At 43.7% G+C, this 18648-nt stretch overlaps 1 protein-coding gene across 3 annotated transcripts in view; it reads left to right on the top strand.

Moving 5' to 3' along the window:
* MYLK3 (myosin light chain kinase 3) overlaps positions 1 to 18648 on the top strand; it is a 57946-nt gene that overhangs the window by 7466 nt on the left and 31832 nt on the right. For 2 of the 3 annotated variants that reach the window (XM_052655224.1, XM_052655225.1), the window contains exons 2-3: positions 10167 to 10257; positions 10980 to 11328. In XM_052655224.1, coding sequence (XP_052511184.1) covers positions 10167 to 10257; positions 10980 to 11328 — 440 coding nt within the window. Of the gene's footprint in view, positions 1 to 3539; positions 4350 to 10166; positions 10258 to 10979; positions 11329 to 18648 lie in introns of all 3 variants that reach the window. The other variant, XM_052655223.1, reaches the window with a different exon arrangement.

The raw sequence follows: 18648 nt of genomic DNA, 5'->3' as shown, positions 1-18648 counted from the left end.
CACAGAGCTCCACGCCAGTCTCCCTGTAATCGTGTATTTTGATTTCATTCTTTCCTGGACTCTGATTTTCTTGGAGACTCTGATTCCTTCTGTTCCCCTTTTGCCCCGTGGCTGGCATCATACTGATGGCTAACATCTGAGCACTCACTGTGTTCCAGGCGCCTCACAAGCATTCTCAAGTGACCCTCCTGACAACTCCATGAAGCCTGTGCACTGTGATTATGTTACACTCCAGGAAGTAGACTGAGAGAGGTTAAATAAACTGGCCCATGACTCTGCCTAATAACGGGCAGAGGCAGGAGTTAAATCCTGGTCATCTGACCCTAGGCCCCATACTCGTAACCATTTACATGTCTTTAACTCTATTATATTTCAAAATGTCTGTAGTATTTCTTTAATAAATTCCTTTCCTCTTTCTTTCCTTTCTCCACCTGAACTCCAGTTAATTAGATGTAGGACCAACTTAATCCACTGTCTCTCTTTCTTTTTTCTCCTAGTATACACGTCTTCTGCTTTCAGTTCTGTTTTCTGGAATAGTATCTTATTCCAGATAAGATAATATCTTCCTATCCCTGTATTGGATTTTTAAATGTTAACATTCGTATTTGTAATTCCCAAGACCTCTCTTTTATTCCATGCTTGTTTTTCCACGGTACCCTCTTCTTTTTTAATGGATAGAAGAGTCTTTCACACTTTTCTGTGGTTACTAATGAGAGCCTTTTTTGAAACTTTCTTGTTTCTTTTTTCCCTGTTTCTGCCACAATATATTTCTGTTCATTTGTTTTGGGCTCCCCTTTTTATCTTGGGAGCTTTCTCTGAATACCTGGTGATCCCTTGACTCTGTTGAGGATCAGATGATCCTCAGAGCAGAGCACTGTTGTATTGTGGACCATTGCATCTCTTCAGAAACAGATCTGTGATCTGTAGGGAAGGGGAGGCAGGAGAAGAGTCACGGCTTTGAATGGACTCCTCAGCCTTGAGTTTCTGCTCCCCTCTTCCTCCAACTGGGATCTCAGGGTCCACAAGCCTCTCTAAGGTTCTTCAGGAAAAGCTGGCTATCACCATGAAGACATTGGAAGACTCTTGGGGTTCCGTGCATGCTGACCACAGCCTCCTGCAAAGAGAGGTCTCCCTGTGCCTTGCTGGAAGTGGATTGGCTGCCAGTCGTCACCCAGGAGAGATGAGGTGTCACTGCACTTGCTACTCTGAGACCATCCAGCTTGGTTGCCTCTTCTCTGGCCTGCGTTCTCTTGGCTTGGTGGGTGGAATGCCTCTCCTGTCCTCTGGGCAGGCACCATTGTCCCAAAAGAATTGCCTATGGCTCTTGCTGTGCCCTTTAACTCAGGGAGCTAGAGAGAAGCCATGCACCAGCCCTCAGAAAACCGATGTGCTCATAAACTCATTTCTTCTGGAGGCTGAGAAGTGAAAGGGCTTCACAGTTGGTCCTGTTCATCAAGGAGGCCTAAGGACTTGTCCTGTCGGCATATTCTGAGCTTTCTCCCAGAGGGTCCTAGAGTATACTTCTGGGAATTGTGAGGGCTTCTTGCCCTCTGCTCATTTGTTTGTTCTGGGAAACCCCAGCTGCAGCCTCCTCCTTCCACTTTCTCCCAGGGATCAGCCCAGCCCCCTGCTCCTATTGGAGCCTGCTTAGTTCATTCCTTCCATATAGTTGCCTTGAATACCTACATCCCAGGCATGTTGGTGTGCTGGGGATCATGGCAAGCCAAAGGGGTGCTGTTCTGGGCTCAAGGGCCTTCAAAGTAGTTCTGGAAGAGTGGATGACACAGCAAACATTCACCATAAACCCGCTGACTTGCAATTACTTGTCGCTTAAGGGAGACCAGGGGCAAATCCTTTTGCAATGCAATAATTAGCTTTTGATATAAATAGATGTCTGGGACACTTACTTGTGACCATTGTGTTCATCTAGACTTTCAAAATATCTTTCCAGACTTTGTTAACCTAGGACTTGCCTGGAAGCAGGCTGCTCTGAGATCTCTAGAGCAGCGGTCATAGTGAAGCAGCCTGTGCCAAGCATTGGTAGGAACGGTCTCCCAGAGACGGCATCAGTCTCTTTAGACTATGGGGGCTTTCTTTCACAAAGATTATCAGGACCTGCTGAAGGACATTGTGCTGAGTGTTAGACTTCCAGAGCTTTCTCTAGGCAGACATTTCCCAAGGTTGGGTCCAGGGAACCACAGTTCCACAGGGAAGTGTTCAGAAGGAAGTACGGGGAAGGAGTGAGTCCCTGGTAGGATGCTGATTTCTTTCTGTGGCAGATGACTGCTGCTGAGGTACAGAGTGAGGCCCCAGCACTGTGCCCAGTGTGTCCCAAATTTCTTTTTCCAAGGACAGTTTATCTGTGTGTTTTAAATCACAGTAAATGTAACAGACCAGTGCTCTTTGGAGCATGTTCTGGGCCATTCCACCAATGACACCTGGTCTGTGCTCCCAGAAACGGGTCTGGATTTCTATATGGGCTGCTAAGGGCAGTTGTCCTGACAGAGGAGGGTGGCAAGGGGTTTGTGGTCAGGCTGCACACTGCGTTTACCACTCACTTGCACCTTCAGACAGCTAAATGATCCCAAGGTGCTTTTAGATGTCAGAGTTCCAGGTCGAATTTATTCTCGTAATTGCTTTCATTCAGAAGGAGGGGGTTTAAGGGGATGCTAACACTCACCTCCCTGCTGCCGGCCTTCACCAGAGATATGCTGTCCTCAGGAGGTTGTATGCCCAGGGCCACCTTGGACAGAGTCCCTCTCTGGCCCTGCTTTCTCTCTATGAGGACCTGGAGGCAAGTGGTGCCCGTGGACTGCTCCATGGCAGCCTCAGGCACTGTGGTGCCCCCTTGCACCCCACCTTAGTGTTAGCTTGAGCGTGTCCTTTTGTCTGCTGTATTATTGATATTTCTGTCAAAGTTTCATTTGAACCAAGGGTTTCTGATGCTAAAACATTTGGAAACCACAGGCAACATGGGTCCCCTTGCTCTCTAAGGCCCTACTGTGTCTGTTTCAGTCTTTCAGTTTATAGACTGGATGCCTGATGCCTGTGCAGTCATCTTTGCAGGAGAAAGGGGTGGCTGGCAAATGGTCCCCAGAGGGCTCTGCAAGGAACATGGCCTGCAGGATGACGCTTGGGGAGTAACCTTGGCCCTCGCTAGCCCCTCACTTCTATTTTTAGTTTCAAGTGATTCGTGACTGGGGGCCCCATGTGGGGAGGGACATGCACACCCACCTCTACAGCAGCCTAAACACCTTTGTGGTATCAGCAAAGTAGGGGCAACAAAATTTTGTTTTTAATTTGCAAAAGAATCAAATTTTTTCATCATGGCAAAGATCAGAACTCTGTTGAATGGCCTCACATTTCTTCCTGTTTTGGTCTTGCTTCTTATTGTGAATTGGGTGTGTATGTGGTTTGGGTGGGAGCAATGTACTCCTCAGTGCTTTGGATCTCTTAGGTCCTTACTCTGCTCTGGTGTTCCTTATAGAGTCCAGCTTTGGGGACATTACCTAAAGGATTTCTTTTCTTCTAACCTTTAGTTTCAGCTACATGAATGCCTGCCTGTCCTGGGCAGATTCTTAAAATATTTGCCCATCAGCAGCCTCTCAGAGAGGAATGTTAAATGCTGCCATGATGTCAAAGGGGCCCCGAGGAGAAGGGCCTGGGCCAAGCCTAGCCTGTCACTCATGGCCACGGCAGAGTGGGAGATAAGCAAAGGCAACGGCTCGTAGGAAGCCTGGTCCTCTGGGCTCCCTGAACAACCCAGGCAGTCCCTAGCTAAAGAACAATGAACTTCCAGACAGCACTGCCCAAGTGAAAGCCAGAGGTCTGTGGCTCTTCCGAATCTTCACCCTTGGAGAGTCTTCATCAGGATGTCAGGAGCCCCTAAGGAGAGTTTGGGGCCCCAGGGGCTGCCGGGGCTGGGCAAGGCCTGCTTAACCACCATGGACAAAAAGCTCAACATGCTGAATGAGAAGGTTGACAAACTGTTACATTTCCAAGAAGACGTGACGGAGAAACTGCAGTGTGTGTACCGAGGCATGGGCCACCTGGAGCAAGGCCTGCACCGGCTAGAGGCCTCCCGCGGTCTGGGCCCGGCTGGGGCCGACCGCTCCCCACCGTCTGATGCTCAGGCTGGGTGGCCGGAGGTCCTGGAGCTGGTGCGGGCCGGGAGGCAGGATGCCGCCCAGCAGGGCGCCAGGCTTGAAGCCCTCTTCCGGATGGTGATGGCTGTGGACAAGGCCATTGCCTTGGTGGGGGCCGTGCTCCAGAACTCGAAGGTGGTGGATTTCATCATGCAAGGGAGTGTCCCCTGGAGGAAGGGAAGCCTGGCCGACGTCCCTGAGGAGGTTGGTTCCTGCTTCTGTACCCCGGTGCCTTTCTGGCTGGAAGGGAGGCTCAGGGGCCTGGTGGGTTGCCCAGATAGGAAGCTAGTCTTCGGAGAGCAGGAGGACTGTTTTCTCCTCTAGTGTCTCCTGCATGACTTGTTGATGGGAAAAAGGAGAGGTGGAAGCTTAAAGGCCATAGGTGGATTTCCAGACAGAGCAGGACAGTTGGGTTTCTCCCTTGTGCCCTGGCGAAGACTGTGGGGCCCTGGGCAGTGCAGGGCACCTAGAAGTGGGGGACAAATGAGCCACTAGGGAGAGGAGGGCAGTTACACTTCTCTGACATCCCAGGGACTTCTCTCCTTACACCTGGGGTGGGCGAGAGGTGGGGAGCACTCAGTTTACCCTGACAGAGCCCCTCCTTTGGAAACCCAGACCCCCCCTTCCTGTCCCCAACCTTGTGCTGTGTCCCTGAGTGGGCGGAGTATGCAGCTGCCTGTGGGGAGGTGAGTGTTGACAGTGACCCACGGCGGACACAGGCCGGAGCCAGAGCCTGGGGGTGGAGTGCGGCATTTCTGGGAGTGGCTGTTCCCAAGGGTTGCATAATCAGATCCACTGGCTAAAGGACGCTTGGCTGGGGTGCGGGGTGTTTGTGTGTGCATGTGTGTGAGGTGTGTAGAGGCAAAACTCTGTTTGGGAACAGCTAAGGGTCAGCCACCTAGCAACTTGCAGATGTTGGCCTGGAGCTACCCTTTCAGATCTTTGCAGCTTCCCCCTCACGGAATCTGAGCTTGACTCTATCAGTGACTGAGGCTTTCCGGAGCAAGGCTGCAGGACTTTGCCTTCCTCCCTGCCCCCAGCCAGGCCAGAAGTCGCTTTGCAGACCCCTTTCCCTCTTGCCCTGCAGCTTCTCCACAGTGGGCCCCTCCCACGCAGCTCTCTGCTTTCTGCACCTCCCCTGAGAGTCGAGCCTGTAGGGAAAATATGACCTTCTGCTCTTGACTCTGATAACCAACCTCAGCTTTAAAAAAGAAAAGAAATATAATTTATGCACATGGCAAAAATCATTCTCCCTCCTACTCATCCCCCAGTCCCCAGGACAACCCTCCTCTCCCAATAATCATAGGAGCCTATTTCCTGTGAAACCTTCCTGACAGAGATTGTTAATCTATAAGCACATTGGTATACACACCACCCTCTTTGTTTTGTTTTAACTAAAATATTATTCACATTGTACTGGGCTTGATTATTTTTAAAGTTTTGGGGGCATTATTTTGGGCATTGTTTCATATTTATAACTAGAAAGTGTTCTTGTTCTTGTTTTTTAAGTTGCAGAGAGTTCTATTTTTGAGAATGTGTCTTAATTTATTAATCAGTCCCATATCATTATGTACATTATTTCTCATTTTTAGCTTTTATAAATAATGATGCAGTGACTATCCATGGAATTGTGAGTTTATCTATATGACACACTCCTAGAAGTGACAATGGGTAAATTTATACAATAAATAATGCCAAACCAACCTTCAAAGAAGTTATTCTAATTAAGTAACATATGGGAATGCTTGTTGCATTCCTATTTTTGCTAACAAAGCATATTATCCAGTTTTTCATTCATTGTCTGGCGAATGAAAACATCTTATTATGCATGTGTTTCTTTAAAAGAAATTTTTTTAATATAAAAAATGTCAAATGAATAAAAATAGATTAGTATAATGAACCTTGTCAGCCCACACATAGAGGCTCTTTCCCACCCACTTCCCTCTTTCCAGATTATTTTAAGGAATATCTGAGACATTGGATCATTTCTTCCGTAAGCAACTCAGCTAATATATCTAAAACCTAAGGGGTCTTTTAAAAAACATTATCATGATACCCTTCATATCTAAAGGTAAACAGTAATTTGATGTTACCAACCAGTGTTCAAATGTCCCTGATCAGCTAATGTTTTATTTGTTTACTTTTAAATTTTGTTTATTTGAGTTAAAATCCAAATAAGGCAGTCGGTTATATCTTTTTAAAGCAAACTCTTTTTTTTTTAAATTCATACATTTTCCCTCTTTTCCATTTCTTTTTTTGCCTTTTTCTTGATTTTTAAGAACTCTTCATATATAAGTGAAGTTAGCTGTCACACGTGTTGCAGATATTTAGGCATTTCTGGATAAGGCAAAGTCACTGAACTTTCTATTTTCTTGCCACTGTTCTTGCCTGCGATTGATCTGGAACATGATTGATCTCTCTTCTGGTCTTTGTATTTAACACATGTCAGTAGCTATCTACAGGGCTAGATCTAGTCTCCCAGTTAGGCTGTCAGCTCCTTACCTTACCCCCGTGAGAGACCTCTGCTTCCTTCTGTGTGTTGGCAGGGCTTTCTCACAGAGGGTGTCAGAAAAGGGGCCATTAAATAGCTAAGACTGAGCCCCAGCTTTTACACGCACTGTGGATGCTGAAAACAGTGCATTGTGGAGACTTTCTGGAGATCCTCTTCTATTTCCTAGGAGAGTATGGGCATTGCAATTTGTGGAATTGAATTCAGTCGTAGTTCTGGCTGCCAGGACTTCATGAAGCTTCTCCTCAGGCCTGGATTGCCCAGTGACACTTCATGTGGTTGTAGCAATGGATCAGATTATTACTGGAAGCTGTATACTCTCTCATGGAGGGAGTCAGGCTCAGCCAGGGTGCACAGAAGCACAGTCAAACTGCTCAGAATGCGTCAGTCCTCAAGGTGCCCAGATGTTTGGGGTTTATCCTCCTTCTTCTGAATACATCAAAACAAGGCTGGGACCAAAAGATTGAGCCTTGAAGTCAAAATCCAGCTCTGCCTGCGTGTGTGTGTGTGTGTGTGTGTGTGTGTGTGTGTGTGTGTGTGCGCGCATGCACCTCCCTCTACCAAACACAGGGGGAGGGAGAAGATAGTCTGAAGCCCACAAGGTCTGCCAAAGGACAATCTGTTTGAATCAGTCTGTTTGAATCTTTCTCCACTGGTAGGTGAAGCAGGAGGCAGCCATGATAATGCTTCCAGTTCCCCAACTACTGGGGTGGCAGGACAGTCTGTAGGAAGAGACCCAGGGAGAGATCTCCATAGAGCAGGGGATCCAGGTCACGAGGATACTGGTGATAATCATGATGACAACAGCCAACCTTATTAAATGTTCCCATGTGTTATGTTGTTACCATTAAGAGGGCAAAACTTGCTGTCCTGGAATCACAAAGATATAAACAAGGCCGAGAGAAGTGGTCACAGGGTAGGAAAATCAGTGGAACCAACCTGGAAGCAAGTGGTATTCCCACCCCAAGTACAAAGGCCCCTCCACACCCCCTACCTTTTGTTTGTAAAAAAGCTGAAGTCTTCCAGGCCTCGCTGAGTCACAAAAGAGCAGGCTCAAGCAGCTAATGATTAGAACACTAGAGTCACAGACCCAGGTCTGATGCACATTCCTGAGTTGTTTCACAGATACTATAACTGCCACCAGAGGGAAAAGGCCAGCTGCATATTGACCAGACTGCAGCCATGCCGTAAACTGCTCCATCCTGAGCAGTACTGAATTTATGGCTAGAGCAATTTCAAGAACTGGCCTCAAGAGAATGGGATTATCACTGTTGCTCATAATAATCTATAACTTTGTGAGTATTTGAATAATTGTAGCTTGCTCTGACCATATATGTAAGCAGGCAATTAAAATTGTCAGCAAAGAGATGGTACAGATCCATGTCAACATCTTCACTCTGAAAATACAGTGTCCTATGTCAGTATGAAGAATTTACAGAAGTCAGACAGACCCCTAATCCCATAGAAATGGAATATGGCACCCTGTGTCAGCATGGAAGAGTTACAGGAGATGGATTTTTCCCCATAATTCCATAGAAATGGAACGATGTTTTGACAAGTAGGGATTTGTAAGCAACATTTGGCAAGAAAGAGCTCTCTGTAGGAGCACCCTTTTATCTTGTCACCAAACTTAAACCAGGCACCTCCATGCTCTACTCATCTCTGGCCCAAACACACCTTTCAGATCTTTTAATCACACAATCCCTTGCCTAACATGTTGGTTCTTTCAGTAGATCAAAGAACTAGAAATGAAGAGTAAGTAATTAACAGATGACCAGATCTCTTCCTTAGTTTCTTCTTTAGTAATCTCACAATGTAACTAACTGTGTGAACAAACCGTGAACAAGATAGCCTCCACAAGCCTGCATACAGCGGGGGATGAGGATGATTCTGACTCCTTATCTCAGTGATTAACTGAGGTTACTTTTTTCTTCCCTTTTAAAAACTTTCATGGCTGAGCAGATTCTTTGAAGGTGGTTTTTGGGGGAACAGAGTCTACCATCTCCCCAGATTGATGGCATTCTGATTAAAAGCAACTTTCTACCAACACTTGCCTCTCTCAAGTATTGATTTTTGAGCAACAGGCAGCTGAACCTGAGTCAGTAACAAACCTAACCTTCACCCTTAGTGTCAGGGAGACATGCAAGAGAGGTGAGGACTGTGGTGCCCCAGTTAGAGGGAATTGCTCCAGGTGATTTTTGCCATTTGGGCTTAGAGTTGACAGGTCATCAGATTTTTTTTTTTTTTTTTTCAAGAGAAGCTGGGAACCTAGAATTTTTTCTAATCATTTTTATTAAGATATAATTTCCATACAATAAACTGTATATATACAACTGAATATGTACATCTTAAGTACACAGTTTAACAAATGTATATACACTAATAAGCACCACCACAATCAAAATGTAGAACAATTCTCTAAGCCTAAAAGGCAGCTTAGAATTTTGATGTAAAATGCTGTGCAAGCCAAATAAAACTCTAGTTCTTTTTGGACTCTGGGCTCCCAGTTGAGGCCCCTCTGGCCAAGGTAGGAGAAAGGGCTTTCAGTCTCTGGGCTTAGACCAGACCTGGGTCTGTGACAAGTGCCAGGGGGAATCTTAGCGGCCATACTCTAGATGGGGTTTAAACCCAACCAGTCTGGCTCAAGCGTCCTGTTCTATAAAGTCAAAGACTCAGAAGTACCAGGGGGACCCAACAAGGGTCAGGGCACCTAGAAATATTTGCACTCAGAAATACTGAGTGCTCTGGATGATTTCAGGAGCACAGCACATGCACTGGTCTGGTGTGGACCATTCAGTTAAGGAAGAACTGCTGAGAGCCTCTGTGGGTAGGCTCTGAGCATCCTACACAATCCACTCATCTGTTCAGACAGGATAAAATCACCAGAGCTAATCACCTTGTGTTGGGAGAACTCCTCAAGAAATTCTACAAATGAACTCCCTCAATCCTCCCACTGCTCTGTGATTAGATATTATTCTCCCCATTTCACAGACTAGAAAAGTGAGAGGCAGAGAAGTTAAGGATCTTATCAAATGGTTAAACCGGGTTTAAATCCATCAGGTTTAGCTCAAGGGTCCTGTACTGTATAGACAGAACCATAGAATCCACCTACCTGGCTCCCAGGCAGGTATTCATTAACAGTGACACTCCCATTACTGGATTCAGTATCCAACCCAAGCCAACACTGGAATAGTCATAACTGACTAATCTAAATTGACTCAAATCTATTTTCCAGGCCTGATCTAGTATTTTGAGGTCTGGTCTATTTAGATCGGGGACTAGGTCTGCCCCTTACCTGCAATACAGTAACCCATTTGAAAGGACTTGGTGACCTTGGGAAAACCTCAGTGTCCTTATCTCTAAAGTAACAATAGTAATTCGTACCCACTAGTATTACTGTGAGACTACATGAAATAACATAAGTGTTTCTATTTCAAGCCCAAGGTAGGTACTCAACAAAATGTTTGTGGCCTCAGTGATGACAGTGATAGGTTTTATGGTCATTCTTTTAGAACAAAGAGCGAGTGGAAGAGAAAGAAGCAAAACCAAAGCACACGCTGAGCACCAGAGGTGTACAAGCTGAGCTCAGGGGCCCTTGGGAAGGTGAGTAGGGCCCCATCTGCTTTATCCCACATGCACACCCAACAGTTTCAGGGTTAAAAATACCACCACCATAACAAATGTGATTACGGAAAAACTGCTGAAATGTCTTCTTCCTCTTTTCTTGAAGTTTTTTTTTTTTTTTCATGTTTATCCCACTCTGTATTGCTATGCTTATTTCCCTTGGATTTAAATTTTTATGCATTTTTTAAGGTTTAATTTTCTTTTATACTTTTTGCATAATGTTTACATGCCTCCAAAGCTGAATTGATAAAACAAGCTATACTAAGTCTAGCTTCTATGCATGTTCCCTGCATCTCATTTTCTCCCCCACATTTGTAACCATTTAAAAAAAAAAACTGTTTTATCTTTCCTTTAAGGTCAAATCTCTTCAGACCACATTGTGAGTGGTTATACACATGTATGTGTGTGCTCACACTCACACACAGCCTCCCTTTAGACAAACAGAAACACATCACACACTTCTGCACTTTGTTTTCTCCATCTGTATAACCTGAGATCGCTCCATAGCCGCATATGGAGATAGTCGTTTCTCCTTTTTTATGCCTGAGTGGCCCTGGTTTAGTCAAACAGCTCCATCTTGATGGTCACTCGGGTTATTTCCAGTCAGCCTAGAGTTACAAACATGGTGCACTGAATGGCCTGCTACATATTCTTTGGAAAGTTTCCTCCAAATGAGAGTTATCCTGCTTATTTTCCTATAGAGTGCCAGAAGGCGGACCTGCCAGAAGGGACAGGATCTGACCTTCCTACCCAGGCAGAGGCCCCACCAGAGCAGAGAGACGGAATTTCTGGCCCAACTCAGGTGCGCCCAGAGGTGGAAGTCCAAGCTCCTAGAGCATCCAGCGAGAACCCCGGGATTGGCCTGGAACTGTCTGTGGTGTCTGAAAGGGTCAGTGAGGCTCCCACTGGGCAGGAGGCTGCATCGAGTGCAGGACGAGGAACATCACCCAGTAGGCCTGACCCTCGGCCCTCGGCGGAGGGCATGAGGCTGACTCCAGCACCGCCAGCTCAGGCCAAGGCAGCTCACTGTGGTGGAGAAACACCTCCAAGGTAAGGCATGTGCCTCCAAGCTGGGAAAGGAAGGGGGAATTAACTGCAGCCCCTAGGCTAGAGCGTGGCCAAGGGGACAGCTGCTCCTGTAGAGTGTCCACCGTGCGCAATGCTGGCTAGCCTCATAAGGGGAAGATAAGAGGAGGCCAAGGCCCTGCTTTCAGGAGCTTAGAGCACTGGTTCTTACCTGGTACCCATAAGAGTTACTGGAAGGAATTTTTAAGATACCAATGAACAAAGATTCTGATTTATTCAGTCTGGAACAAGGTTCAAACATTGTCTGTTTGTTTTTAAAGTTTCCCAGGTGAGTCCCACGTGGAACAAGACTGAGAATCACCAGTTCTGACAGCCACAGTAATAGCAATAATGACATCTAAAAGATGGGGTTCACAGAACACATCCCAAGTGAAGTCATTGGCTGAGCATTTCACAGATATCATCTCATTTTACTCTCAAAACATCCCCAGGAGGTATCCTCAATTTATTGATGAGGAATCAGGGTCAGGTTGCCCAGGGTCACACAGCTAGGGGTTCAGAGTTGGAATCTGAATCCAGGTGTTTATTTATTATTGAAGTATAGTTGATTTACTATACCATATTAGTTTCAGGTATACAGAATATGGGACTTCCCCAGTGGCTCAGTGATAAAGAACCCTCCTGCAATGCAGGAGCCGCAGGAGATGCGGGTTCGATCCCTGTGTCAGGAAGATTCCCTAGAAGAGGGCATGGCAACTTACTCCATTAATCTTACCTGGAGAATCCCATGGACAGAGGAGCCTAGCGGGCTATAGTCCATAGGGTTGCAAAGAGTCAGACACGACCGAGCGACTGAGCATACACTCATGCGTACAGCATAGTGATCAGATTTCTTAGAGTTTACACCCCATTAAAAGTTACTATAAGCTAATGGCTATAATTCCCTCTGTTATACAGTATATCCTTGTTGTTTTTCTAGTTCATACACAGTAGTTTGTACCTCTTAATCCCCTTCTCCCTCCTCACTGGTAACCGACCAGTAGCTTGTTCTCTGAGTCTGTTTCTGTTTTGCTCTATATCTTTTTTTTTTTTTTTTGCTATATATCTTAATTTGCATTATTTTTTTTAGATTCCATATATGTTATATCATACAATAATTCTTTCTCTGTTTGATTTCCTTTACTAAGCATAATATCCTCTAGTTGATATACATTGCTACAAAAGGCAGAATTTCGTTCTTTCTTATGGCAGAGTAGTATTCCATTGTACATATCTACCACATCGTCTTTATCCATTCATCTGTTGATGGACACTTGGGTGCTTCCATATCTTGGTTATTGTGAACAGTGCTGCTATGAACATTGGGGGCATATGTATCTTTTCAAATGGATGGTTTTGTTTTTTTCTGGATGTATATCCAAGATTGGAACTGCTGTGTTATGTGGTAGTTCTATTTTTAGTTTTTTGAAGAACCTCAATACTGTTTTTCATAATCACCACCCCAATTTACATCTCACCAACAATGTATAAGTGTTCCTTTTTCCTCCATATCCTTGTCAACCTCTGTTATTTGTAGTTTTTTTGGTGATAGATGATCTGACTGTGTGATGTGATAGCTTGTTGTTTTGATTTGTATTTCTCTAATAATTAGCATTGTTAAGCATCTTTTCATGTTCTTTTGGGTAATCTGTATGTCTCATTTGGAGAATTGTCTATTGAGGCCCTCTGCCCATTTTTTTCATTGGGTTGTTTGTTTTTTTATATTGAGTCTATATAAACAAATAGGCTGTTTGTATATTTTGGATATTAACCCCTTGTTGGTCATATCATCTGCAAATATTTTCTCCCATTTGGTAAGCTGTCTTCATTTTTTCAGTGGTTTCCTTTGCTGTACAAAAGCTTTTAATTAGGCCCCATTTGTTTGTTTGTTTTCTTTGCTTTTATTTCTTTTGACTTAAGATACAGATTTTTTTTAAGTTACTATAATTTACATCAGACTATTCTGACTAACCATTCTTTTCCAGAGTTTTATGTGTGGAGTCTTATATTTAGATCTTTAATACACTTTGAATTCATTTCTGTATACAGTGTGAAAAAGTAGTGCAGTTTGATTCTTTTGCATGTAGCAGTCCAGTTTTCCCAACAGTGTTTATTCAAGAGGCTGTCTTTTCCCCACTGTATATTCTTCCCTCCTTTGTCATAGATTAACTGACCATGGGTGTATGGGTTTATTTCTGGACTCTATTCCGTGCCATTGATCTATGATTCTGTTTTTGTGCCAGTACTATGCTGTTTTGATTATTGTAGCTTTGTAATAGAGCCTGAAGACTGGGAGGGTTATTCCTCCAGCTTTTTTCTTTTTAAGCAAGATTGTTTTGGTAACTTAAGGTCTTCTGTGGCTCCATATGAATTTTAGGATTATTTGTTCTCATTCTGCAAAAAATGTCATGGGTATTTTAATAGAGACCATTAATTCTGTAGATTGCTTTGGGTGGTATGCCTATTTTAACAATATTAATTCTTCCAATCCCAAAATGGGATATCCTTCCATTCCTTTATATCATCTTCAATTTCCTTCATCAGTGTTTTATAGTTTTCAGAATAAATGTGTTTTATCTCCTTGGTTAAGTTTCTTCCTAGGTATTTTTAAAATGTGATTTTAAAAGAGATTGATTTTTTACTTTCTCTTTCTGATAGTTCACCATTAGCATATAGAAAATCAGATTTCTGTATACTAATCTTGTATCTTGCAACTGTATTGAATTCATTTATTGGTTTTTATGGATTTTGGGTGGAAACTTTAGAGTTTTGCATTTAAAGTATCATGTCATTTGCAAAAAGTGACAGTTTTTTTGTTGAATAGTGACATTCTTTTCTTTCATTTTGGATGCCTCCTATTTCCTTTTCTTGTCTGATAGCTGTGTTTAGGAGTTCCAATACTATGTTAAATACAAGTGGAAAGAATGAGATCCTTGTCTTGTTCCTGTATTTAGAGGAAAGGCTTTTAGCTTTTCACCATTGAGTGTGATATTAGCTATGAGACTGTCATAGTGGCCTTTATTATGTTGAGATGTGTTCTCGCTATACCCACTCTGATGATAATTTTTATCATGAATATATGAATGGATGTTGAATTTTGTCAATTACATTTTAGGCATCTATTGAAATGATCATGTGATTTTTATCCTTCCCTTGAAAAGGCAACCCACTCCAGTACTCTTGCCTAGAAAATCCCATGGTGTCCATGGGGTCGCAAAGAGTTGGACACGACTGAGCAACTTTACTTTACTTTACTACTTACTTTGTCATAATGATGTATCACATTGATTGATTTGCAAATATTGAACCATCCTTGGGTCCTTTGAATAAATTCCACTTGATCATGGTGTACGATCCTTTTTACATATTGTTGAATTTAGCTTGCTAGTATTTTGTTGAGGATGTTTACATCTATATTCATCAAAGATACTACCCTATAACTTGCTTTTACGGAGTATCTTTTTCTGGTTTTGATGTCATTGTAATGGTGGCCTCATAGAATACATTTGGGAGTGTTCTATCCTCTTCAAGTTATTGGACTAATTTGAGAAGGATAAGGCCTAGCTCTTCTTTATAGAATACAAAAGAGAATTACCCTGTGAAGCTGTCCAACCCTGGATTTTGTTTGCTGGGGTTTTTTTAAATTACAAATTTAATTTCACTGCTAGGGATCAGTTTGTTCAGATTTGCTGTTTGCCCTTGATTCAGTCTTGGCAGGCTGTATGTTTCTAGAAATTTGTTGATTTGTTCTGAGTTATCAAATTTGTTCATATATTCTCTTCTGATTTTTTGTAGTTCTATGCTATTTGTTATTTCTCCTCTTTCATTTCTTTTGTTTGTTTTTAATTAAAGTATAGTTGATTTACAATGTGTTATTTTCTGCTCTACAGCAAAATAAGTCAAGTATATATATGTATATATGTATTTTTTTAAAATGTTCTTTTCCATTGTAGTTTATCATAGGATAGCAAATAAAGTTCTCTGTGCAGTACAGTAGAAACTTGTCCTCTTGTATTTCTTATTTTGTTTATTTGAACCTCTCTCCTTTCTTCTTGATGAGAGTGGTTAAAGGTTTATCAATTTTGTTTGTCTTTTCAAAAAGCCAGGCCTTTTTTTCATTGATCTTTTCTATTGTGTTTTGATCTCTATTTTACTTATTTCCTCTCTAATTTTTATTTTGTCTTTCCTACTGCTGACTTTGGGCTTTATTTATTCTTCTTTTGTAATTCCTTTAGGTGGTAGATTCGGTTGCTTGAGATTTTTCTTGTTTATTGAGGAAGGTCTGTATCACTATCATGTTCCTTCTTAGAACTGCTTTGACTGAACTCCATAGGTTTTGGGGGCTTCCCAGGTGGTGCTAGTGGTAAGGAACTTGCTTGCCAAGGCAGAAGATGTAAGAGACACAGTTCAATCCCTGGCTCAGGAAGATCCCTTGGAGGAGGGCATGTCAACCCACTCCAGTATTCTTGCCTGGAGAATCCCATGGACAGAGGAGTCTGGCAGGCTACAGTCCATAGGGTCACACAGAGTCGGACATGACTGTAGCAACTTAGCATGCATGTATGCATAGGTTTTGAAGCATTGTGTTTCCATTTACATTGTCTCAAGGTATTTTCTGATTTCTTCTTTGATTTCATCATTGACCCATTGGTCTTCTAGTAGCATGCTGTTTAGTCTCCACTTGTTTGTTCTATTCTCATTTTTCTTTCTGCAGTTGGTTTCTAATTTCATATCACTGTGGCTGGAAAAGATACTTAACATAAGAATACACATTCTTTTCAAGTGCATATGGAATGTTCTTCAGGCTAGATCACATGCTAGACCATAACGCAAGTCTCAAAAAATTTAAGAGGATGGACATAGGTTTCTGGACTCCAATATCTGTGCCCCTAATCACTGCACCATCCTGTTTCTTGTCAGCATTTGTTAAGTCCTAAACACTATGGTAGGGAAAGAATAATGGGTCTTCAGAGGTGGGAGGTTGATATAGGCTGAATCAAGCCAAGGGAGTTTCAGAAGGATTATGCTTGGAGTCCTGGAGATGAGGTTGTATCCTAACCCTCAGGACTCAGCCTCAGGACCTGCCATCAGCTAACATGGTACAGGAGAATAATGAGTTAGAACCTGATGATTGTCAGGTCTCTGTGTTATCCAGCAGTGTTCTCCAAGGGCAGTGCACTAAAGGGCACTCTGCTTCCTGGGCTTCTCTCTAAACAGCCTGGTACCCTTCTACACCTGTCCTCCGTTGTTCTGACCTGTAACCAAGCCCCTCGAGGCCTGCTGTAGGGAGGGGAGCTGGTGTCTGTGTATGCTGTGGTGACTGGCAGGGAAGCCCAGATGCTTTGTCTGCCTTTGTTTTGCAAGGAAATGTGAGTCCCCAGGAGACCTAACCATCTGGAGGGAGGGCTTCCTGGCAGGCATCCCTGGATCCTTGCCAGGGCTCTAAATGTAGAATCTAGAGTGGGGATGAACTTTCCATGAACTTGGTAGGGGCCCTAAAAAGATTCTGGGTGACAGAGAAAGGTTTCTATGTAAGTTTCAACCTTGAGGTGAATTTCAGACACACCAAATTGGGCTTAGGAACTGGGGAGATCACTACCTACCCTCCCTCATCTGCCACATGAGTATATCTTGAGGAAAATGTTGGCTCTAATTGGCAGCGGCCACCTGACTGCCTGTATATTCTTCCAGACACTGGCTTCCTGCAGTTTCCCATGTTCCTTGATCAAGGCAATGCCTAAGCTGGGCTTGGATGCCACCTTTCCCATCCTTTCCTGTCATCACCAACCTGTAATTGCTCCTGAGGGACGTCAGGGGCATTTTGCTACATCCTATCCAAGCTTTAGCTGTGAACAGTCTGCAGAACCAGGTGCATTCAGGCGCAGGCAAAGGAAGGACCCAGGCCTTCAGCTGCTAGGGGAAGCCCTAATTTAAAAAAAAATTTTTTTGGTTAAAAAACATGTAACATAATGTTCATTGTTGTAACCAATTTTTAATGTATAGTTCAGTGGTGTTAAGTATATTCATGTTGTTATGACACAGATCTCCAGAGCTTTTTCATTTTGTAAATCTGAAACTGTTACCATAACTACCATTCTACTTTCTGTCTCTATGAATTTGACTACTCTGAGTCCTTCCTATGGGCTTCCTAGGTAGCTCAGTGGTATAGAATCTGCCTGCCAGTGTAGGAGATGTGGGTTCAATCTCTGGGTTGGGAAGATCCCCTGAAGAATGGAATGGCAACCCAATCCAGTATTCTTGCCTGGAAAATCCCATGGACAGAGAAGCCTGGCAGGCTACAGTCCATGGGATTGCAAAGAGTCAGATACGACTAAGTGACTGAGCGCAGCAGCACGGGTCCTTCATATAACTCATTCATTCAAATATATAGAATACGCCTTTCTGTCACTGGCTTATTTCACTTAGCATAAGGATGAACACTATTCCATTATGTGTATATGCAACATTTTATTTATTCTTTCATCTGTCAACGGACACTTCGGTTTCTTCCACATTTGACTGCCATGAACAAGGCTCTACAAATATCCCTTTGAGGTACTGCTTTTAATTTTTTTGAGTTTATTTCCAGAAGTGGGATTGCTGGATCATCTGGTAATATATTTTCACATTTCTGAGGAACTGCCATACTGATTTACACAGTGGCTGCACCATTTTAGCCTTCACTGTTAGAACCTCTGTGTTTTCTTTTCTTAGTTGACTCTCAGTACATCCATGAGGTGTTATCATCCTTGTTTGACAGAAGTGGTTGCTGAGGCTAGACTTGCCCAGACCCAGCCCTGCCTAGTAACCTGTTAGCAGAGCAGCAGGGTCTGAAGCTCCCAGGGTCAAGGTCCTTTCCTGTGAATCTTGGGGCGTAGAGGACTTTCCCGACCTCCAGCTGGGGTCCCAAACCACAGTACTGCTTGGTCTGGGGAACAGGTATGGATGAGATGGGCCCAATGGCACTGGGGACTTGTAGGGAGGCAGAGAATTTCCTCACGTGTGTAAGCATGCAGGCCCAGCACAGCCAGGACTGTTTCTTCAGAAGAAACAGAAAGTCCAGAGTCTTATGAACAATTCCCTGATTTTACTAACATATGTCTAACCTGAGGCTTCTAGTGTGATGTTTGCCTTGGTTCACCCTTCTCTTCACTTAAGAGAAGGGAAACTGAGGCCCAGAGAAGGGAGGGAATAGCCCAGGTCTCCTGCCTCCAGGCCACAACACTTGTGGGGCAGAATCATGTTTTCAAGGGGCCGCAGAGATGTCTGGTGCCCATCCTCCCACTCCTCTCACCCGCCATCCAC

The sequence above is a fragment of the Budorcas taxicolor genome, chromosome 18 (assembly GCF_023091745.1).
Source record: "Budorcas taxicolor isolate Tak-1 chromosome 18, Takin1.1, whole genome shotgun sequence".
Taxonomy (NCBI): domain Eukaryota; kingdom Metazoa; phylum Chordata; class Mammalia; order Artiodactyla; family Bovidae; genus Budorcas; species Budorcas taxicolor.
This window is presented reverse-complemented; position numbering and strand designations above follow the sequence as displayed.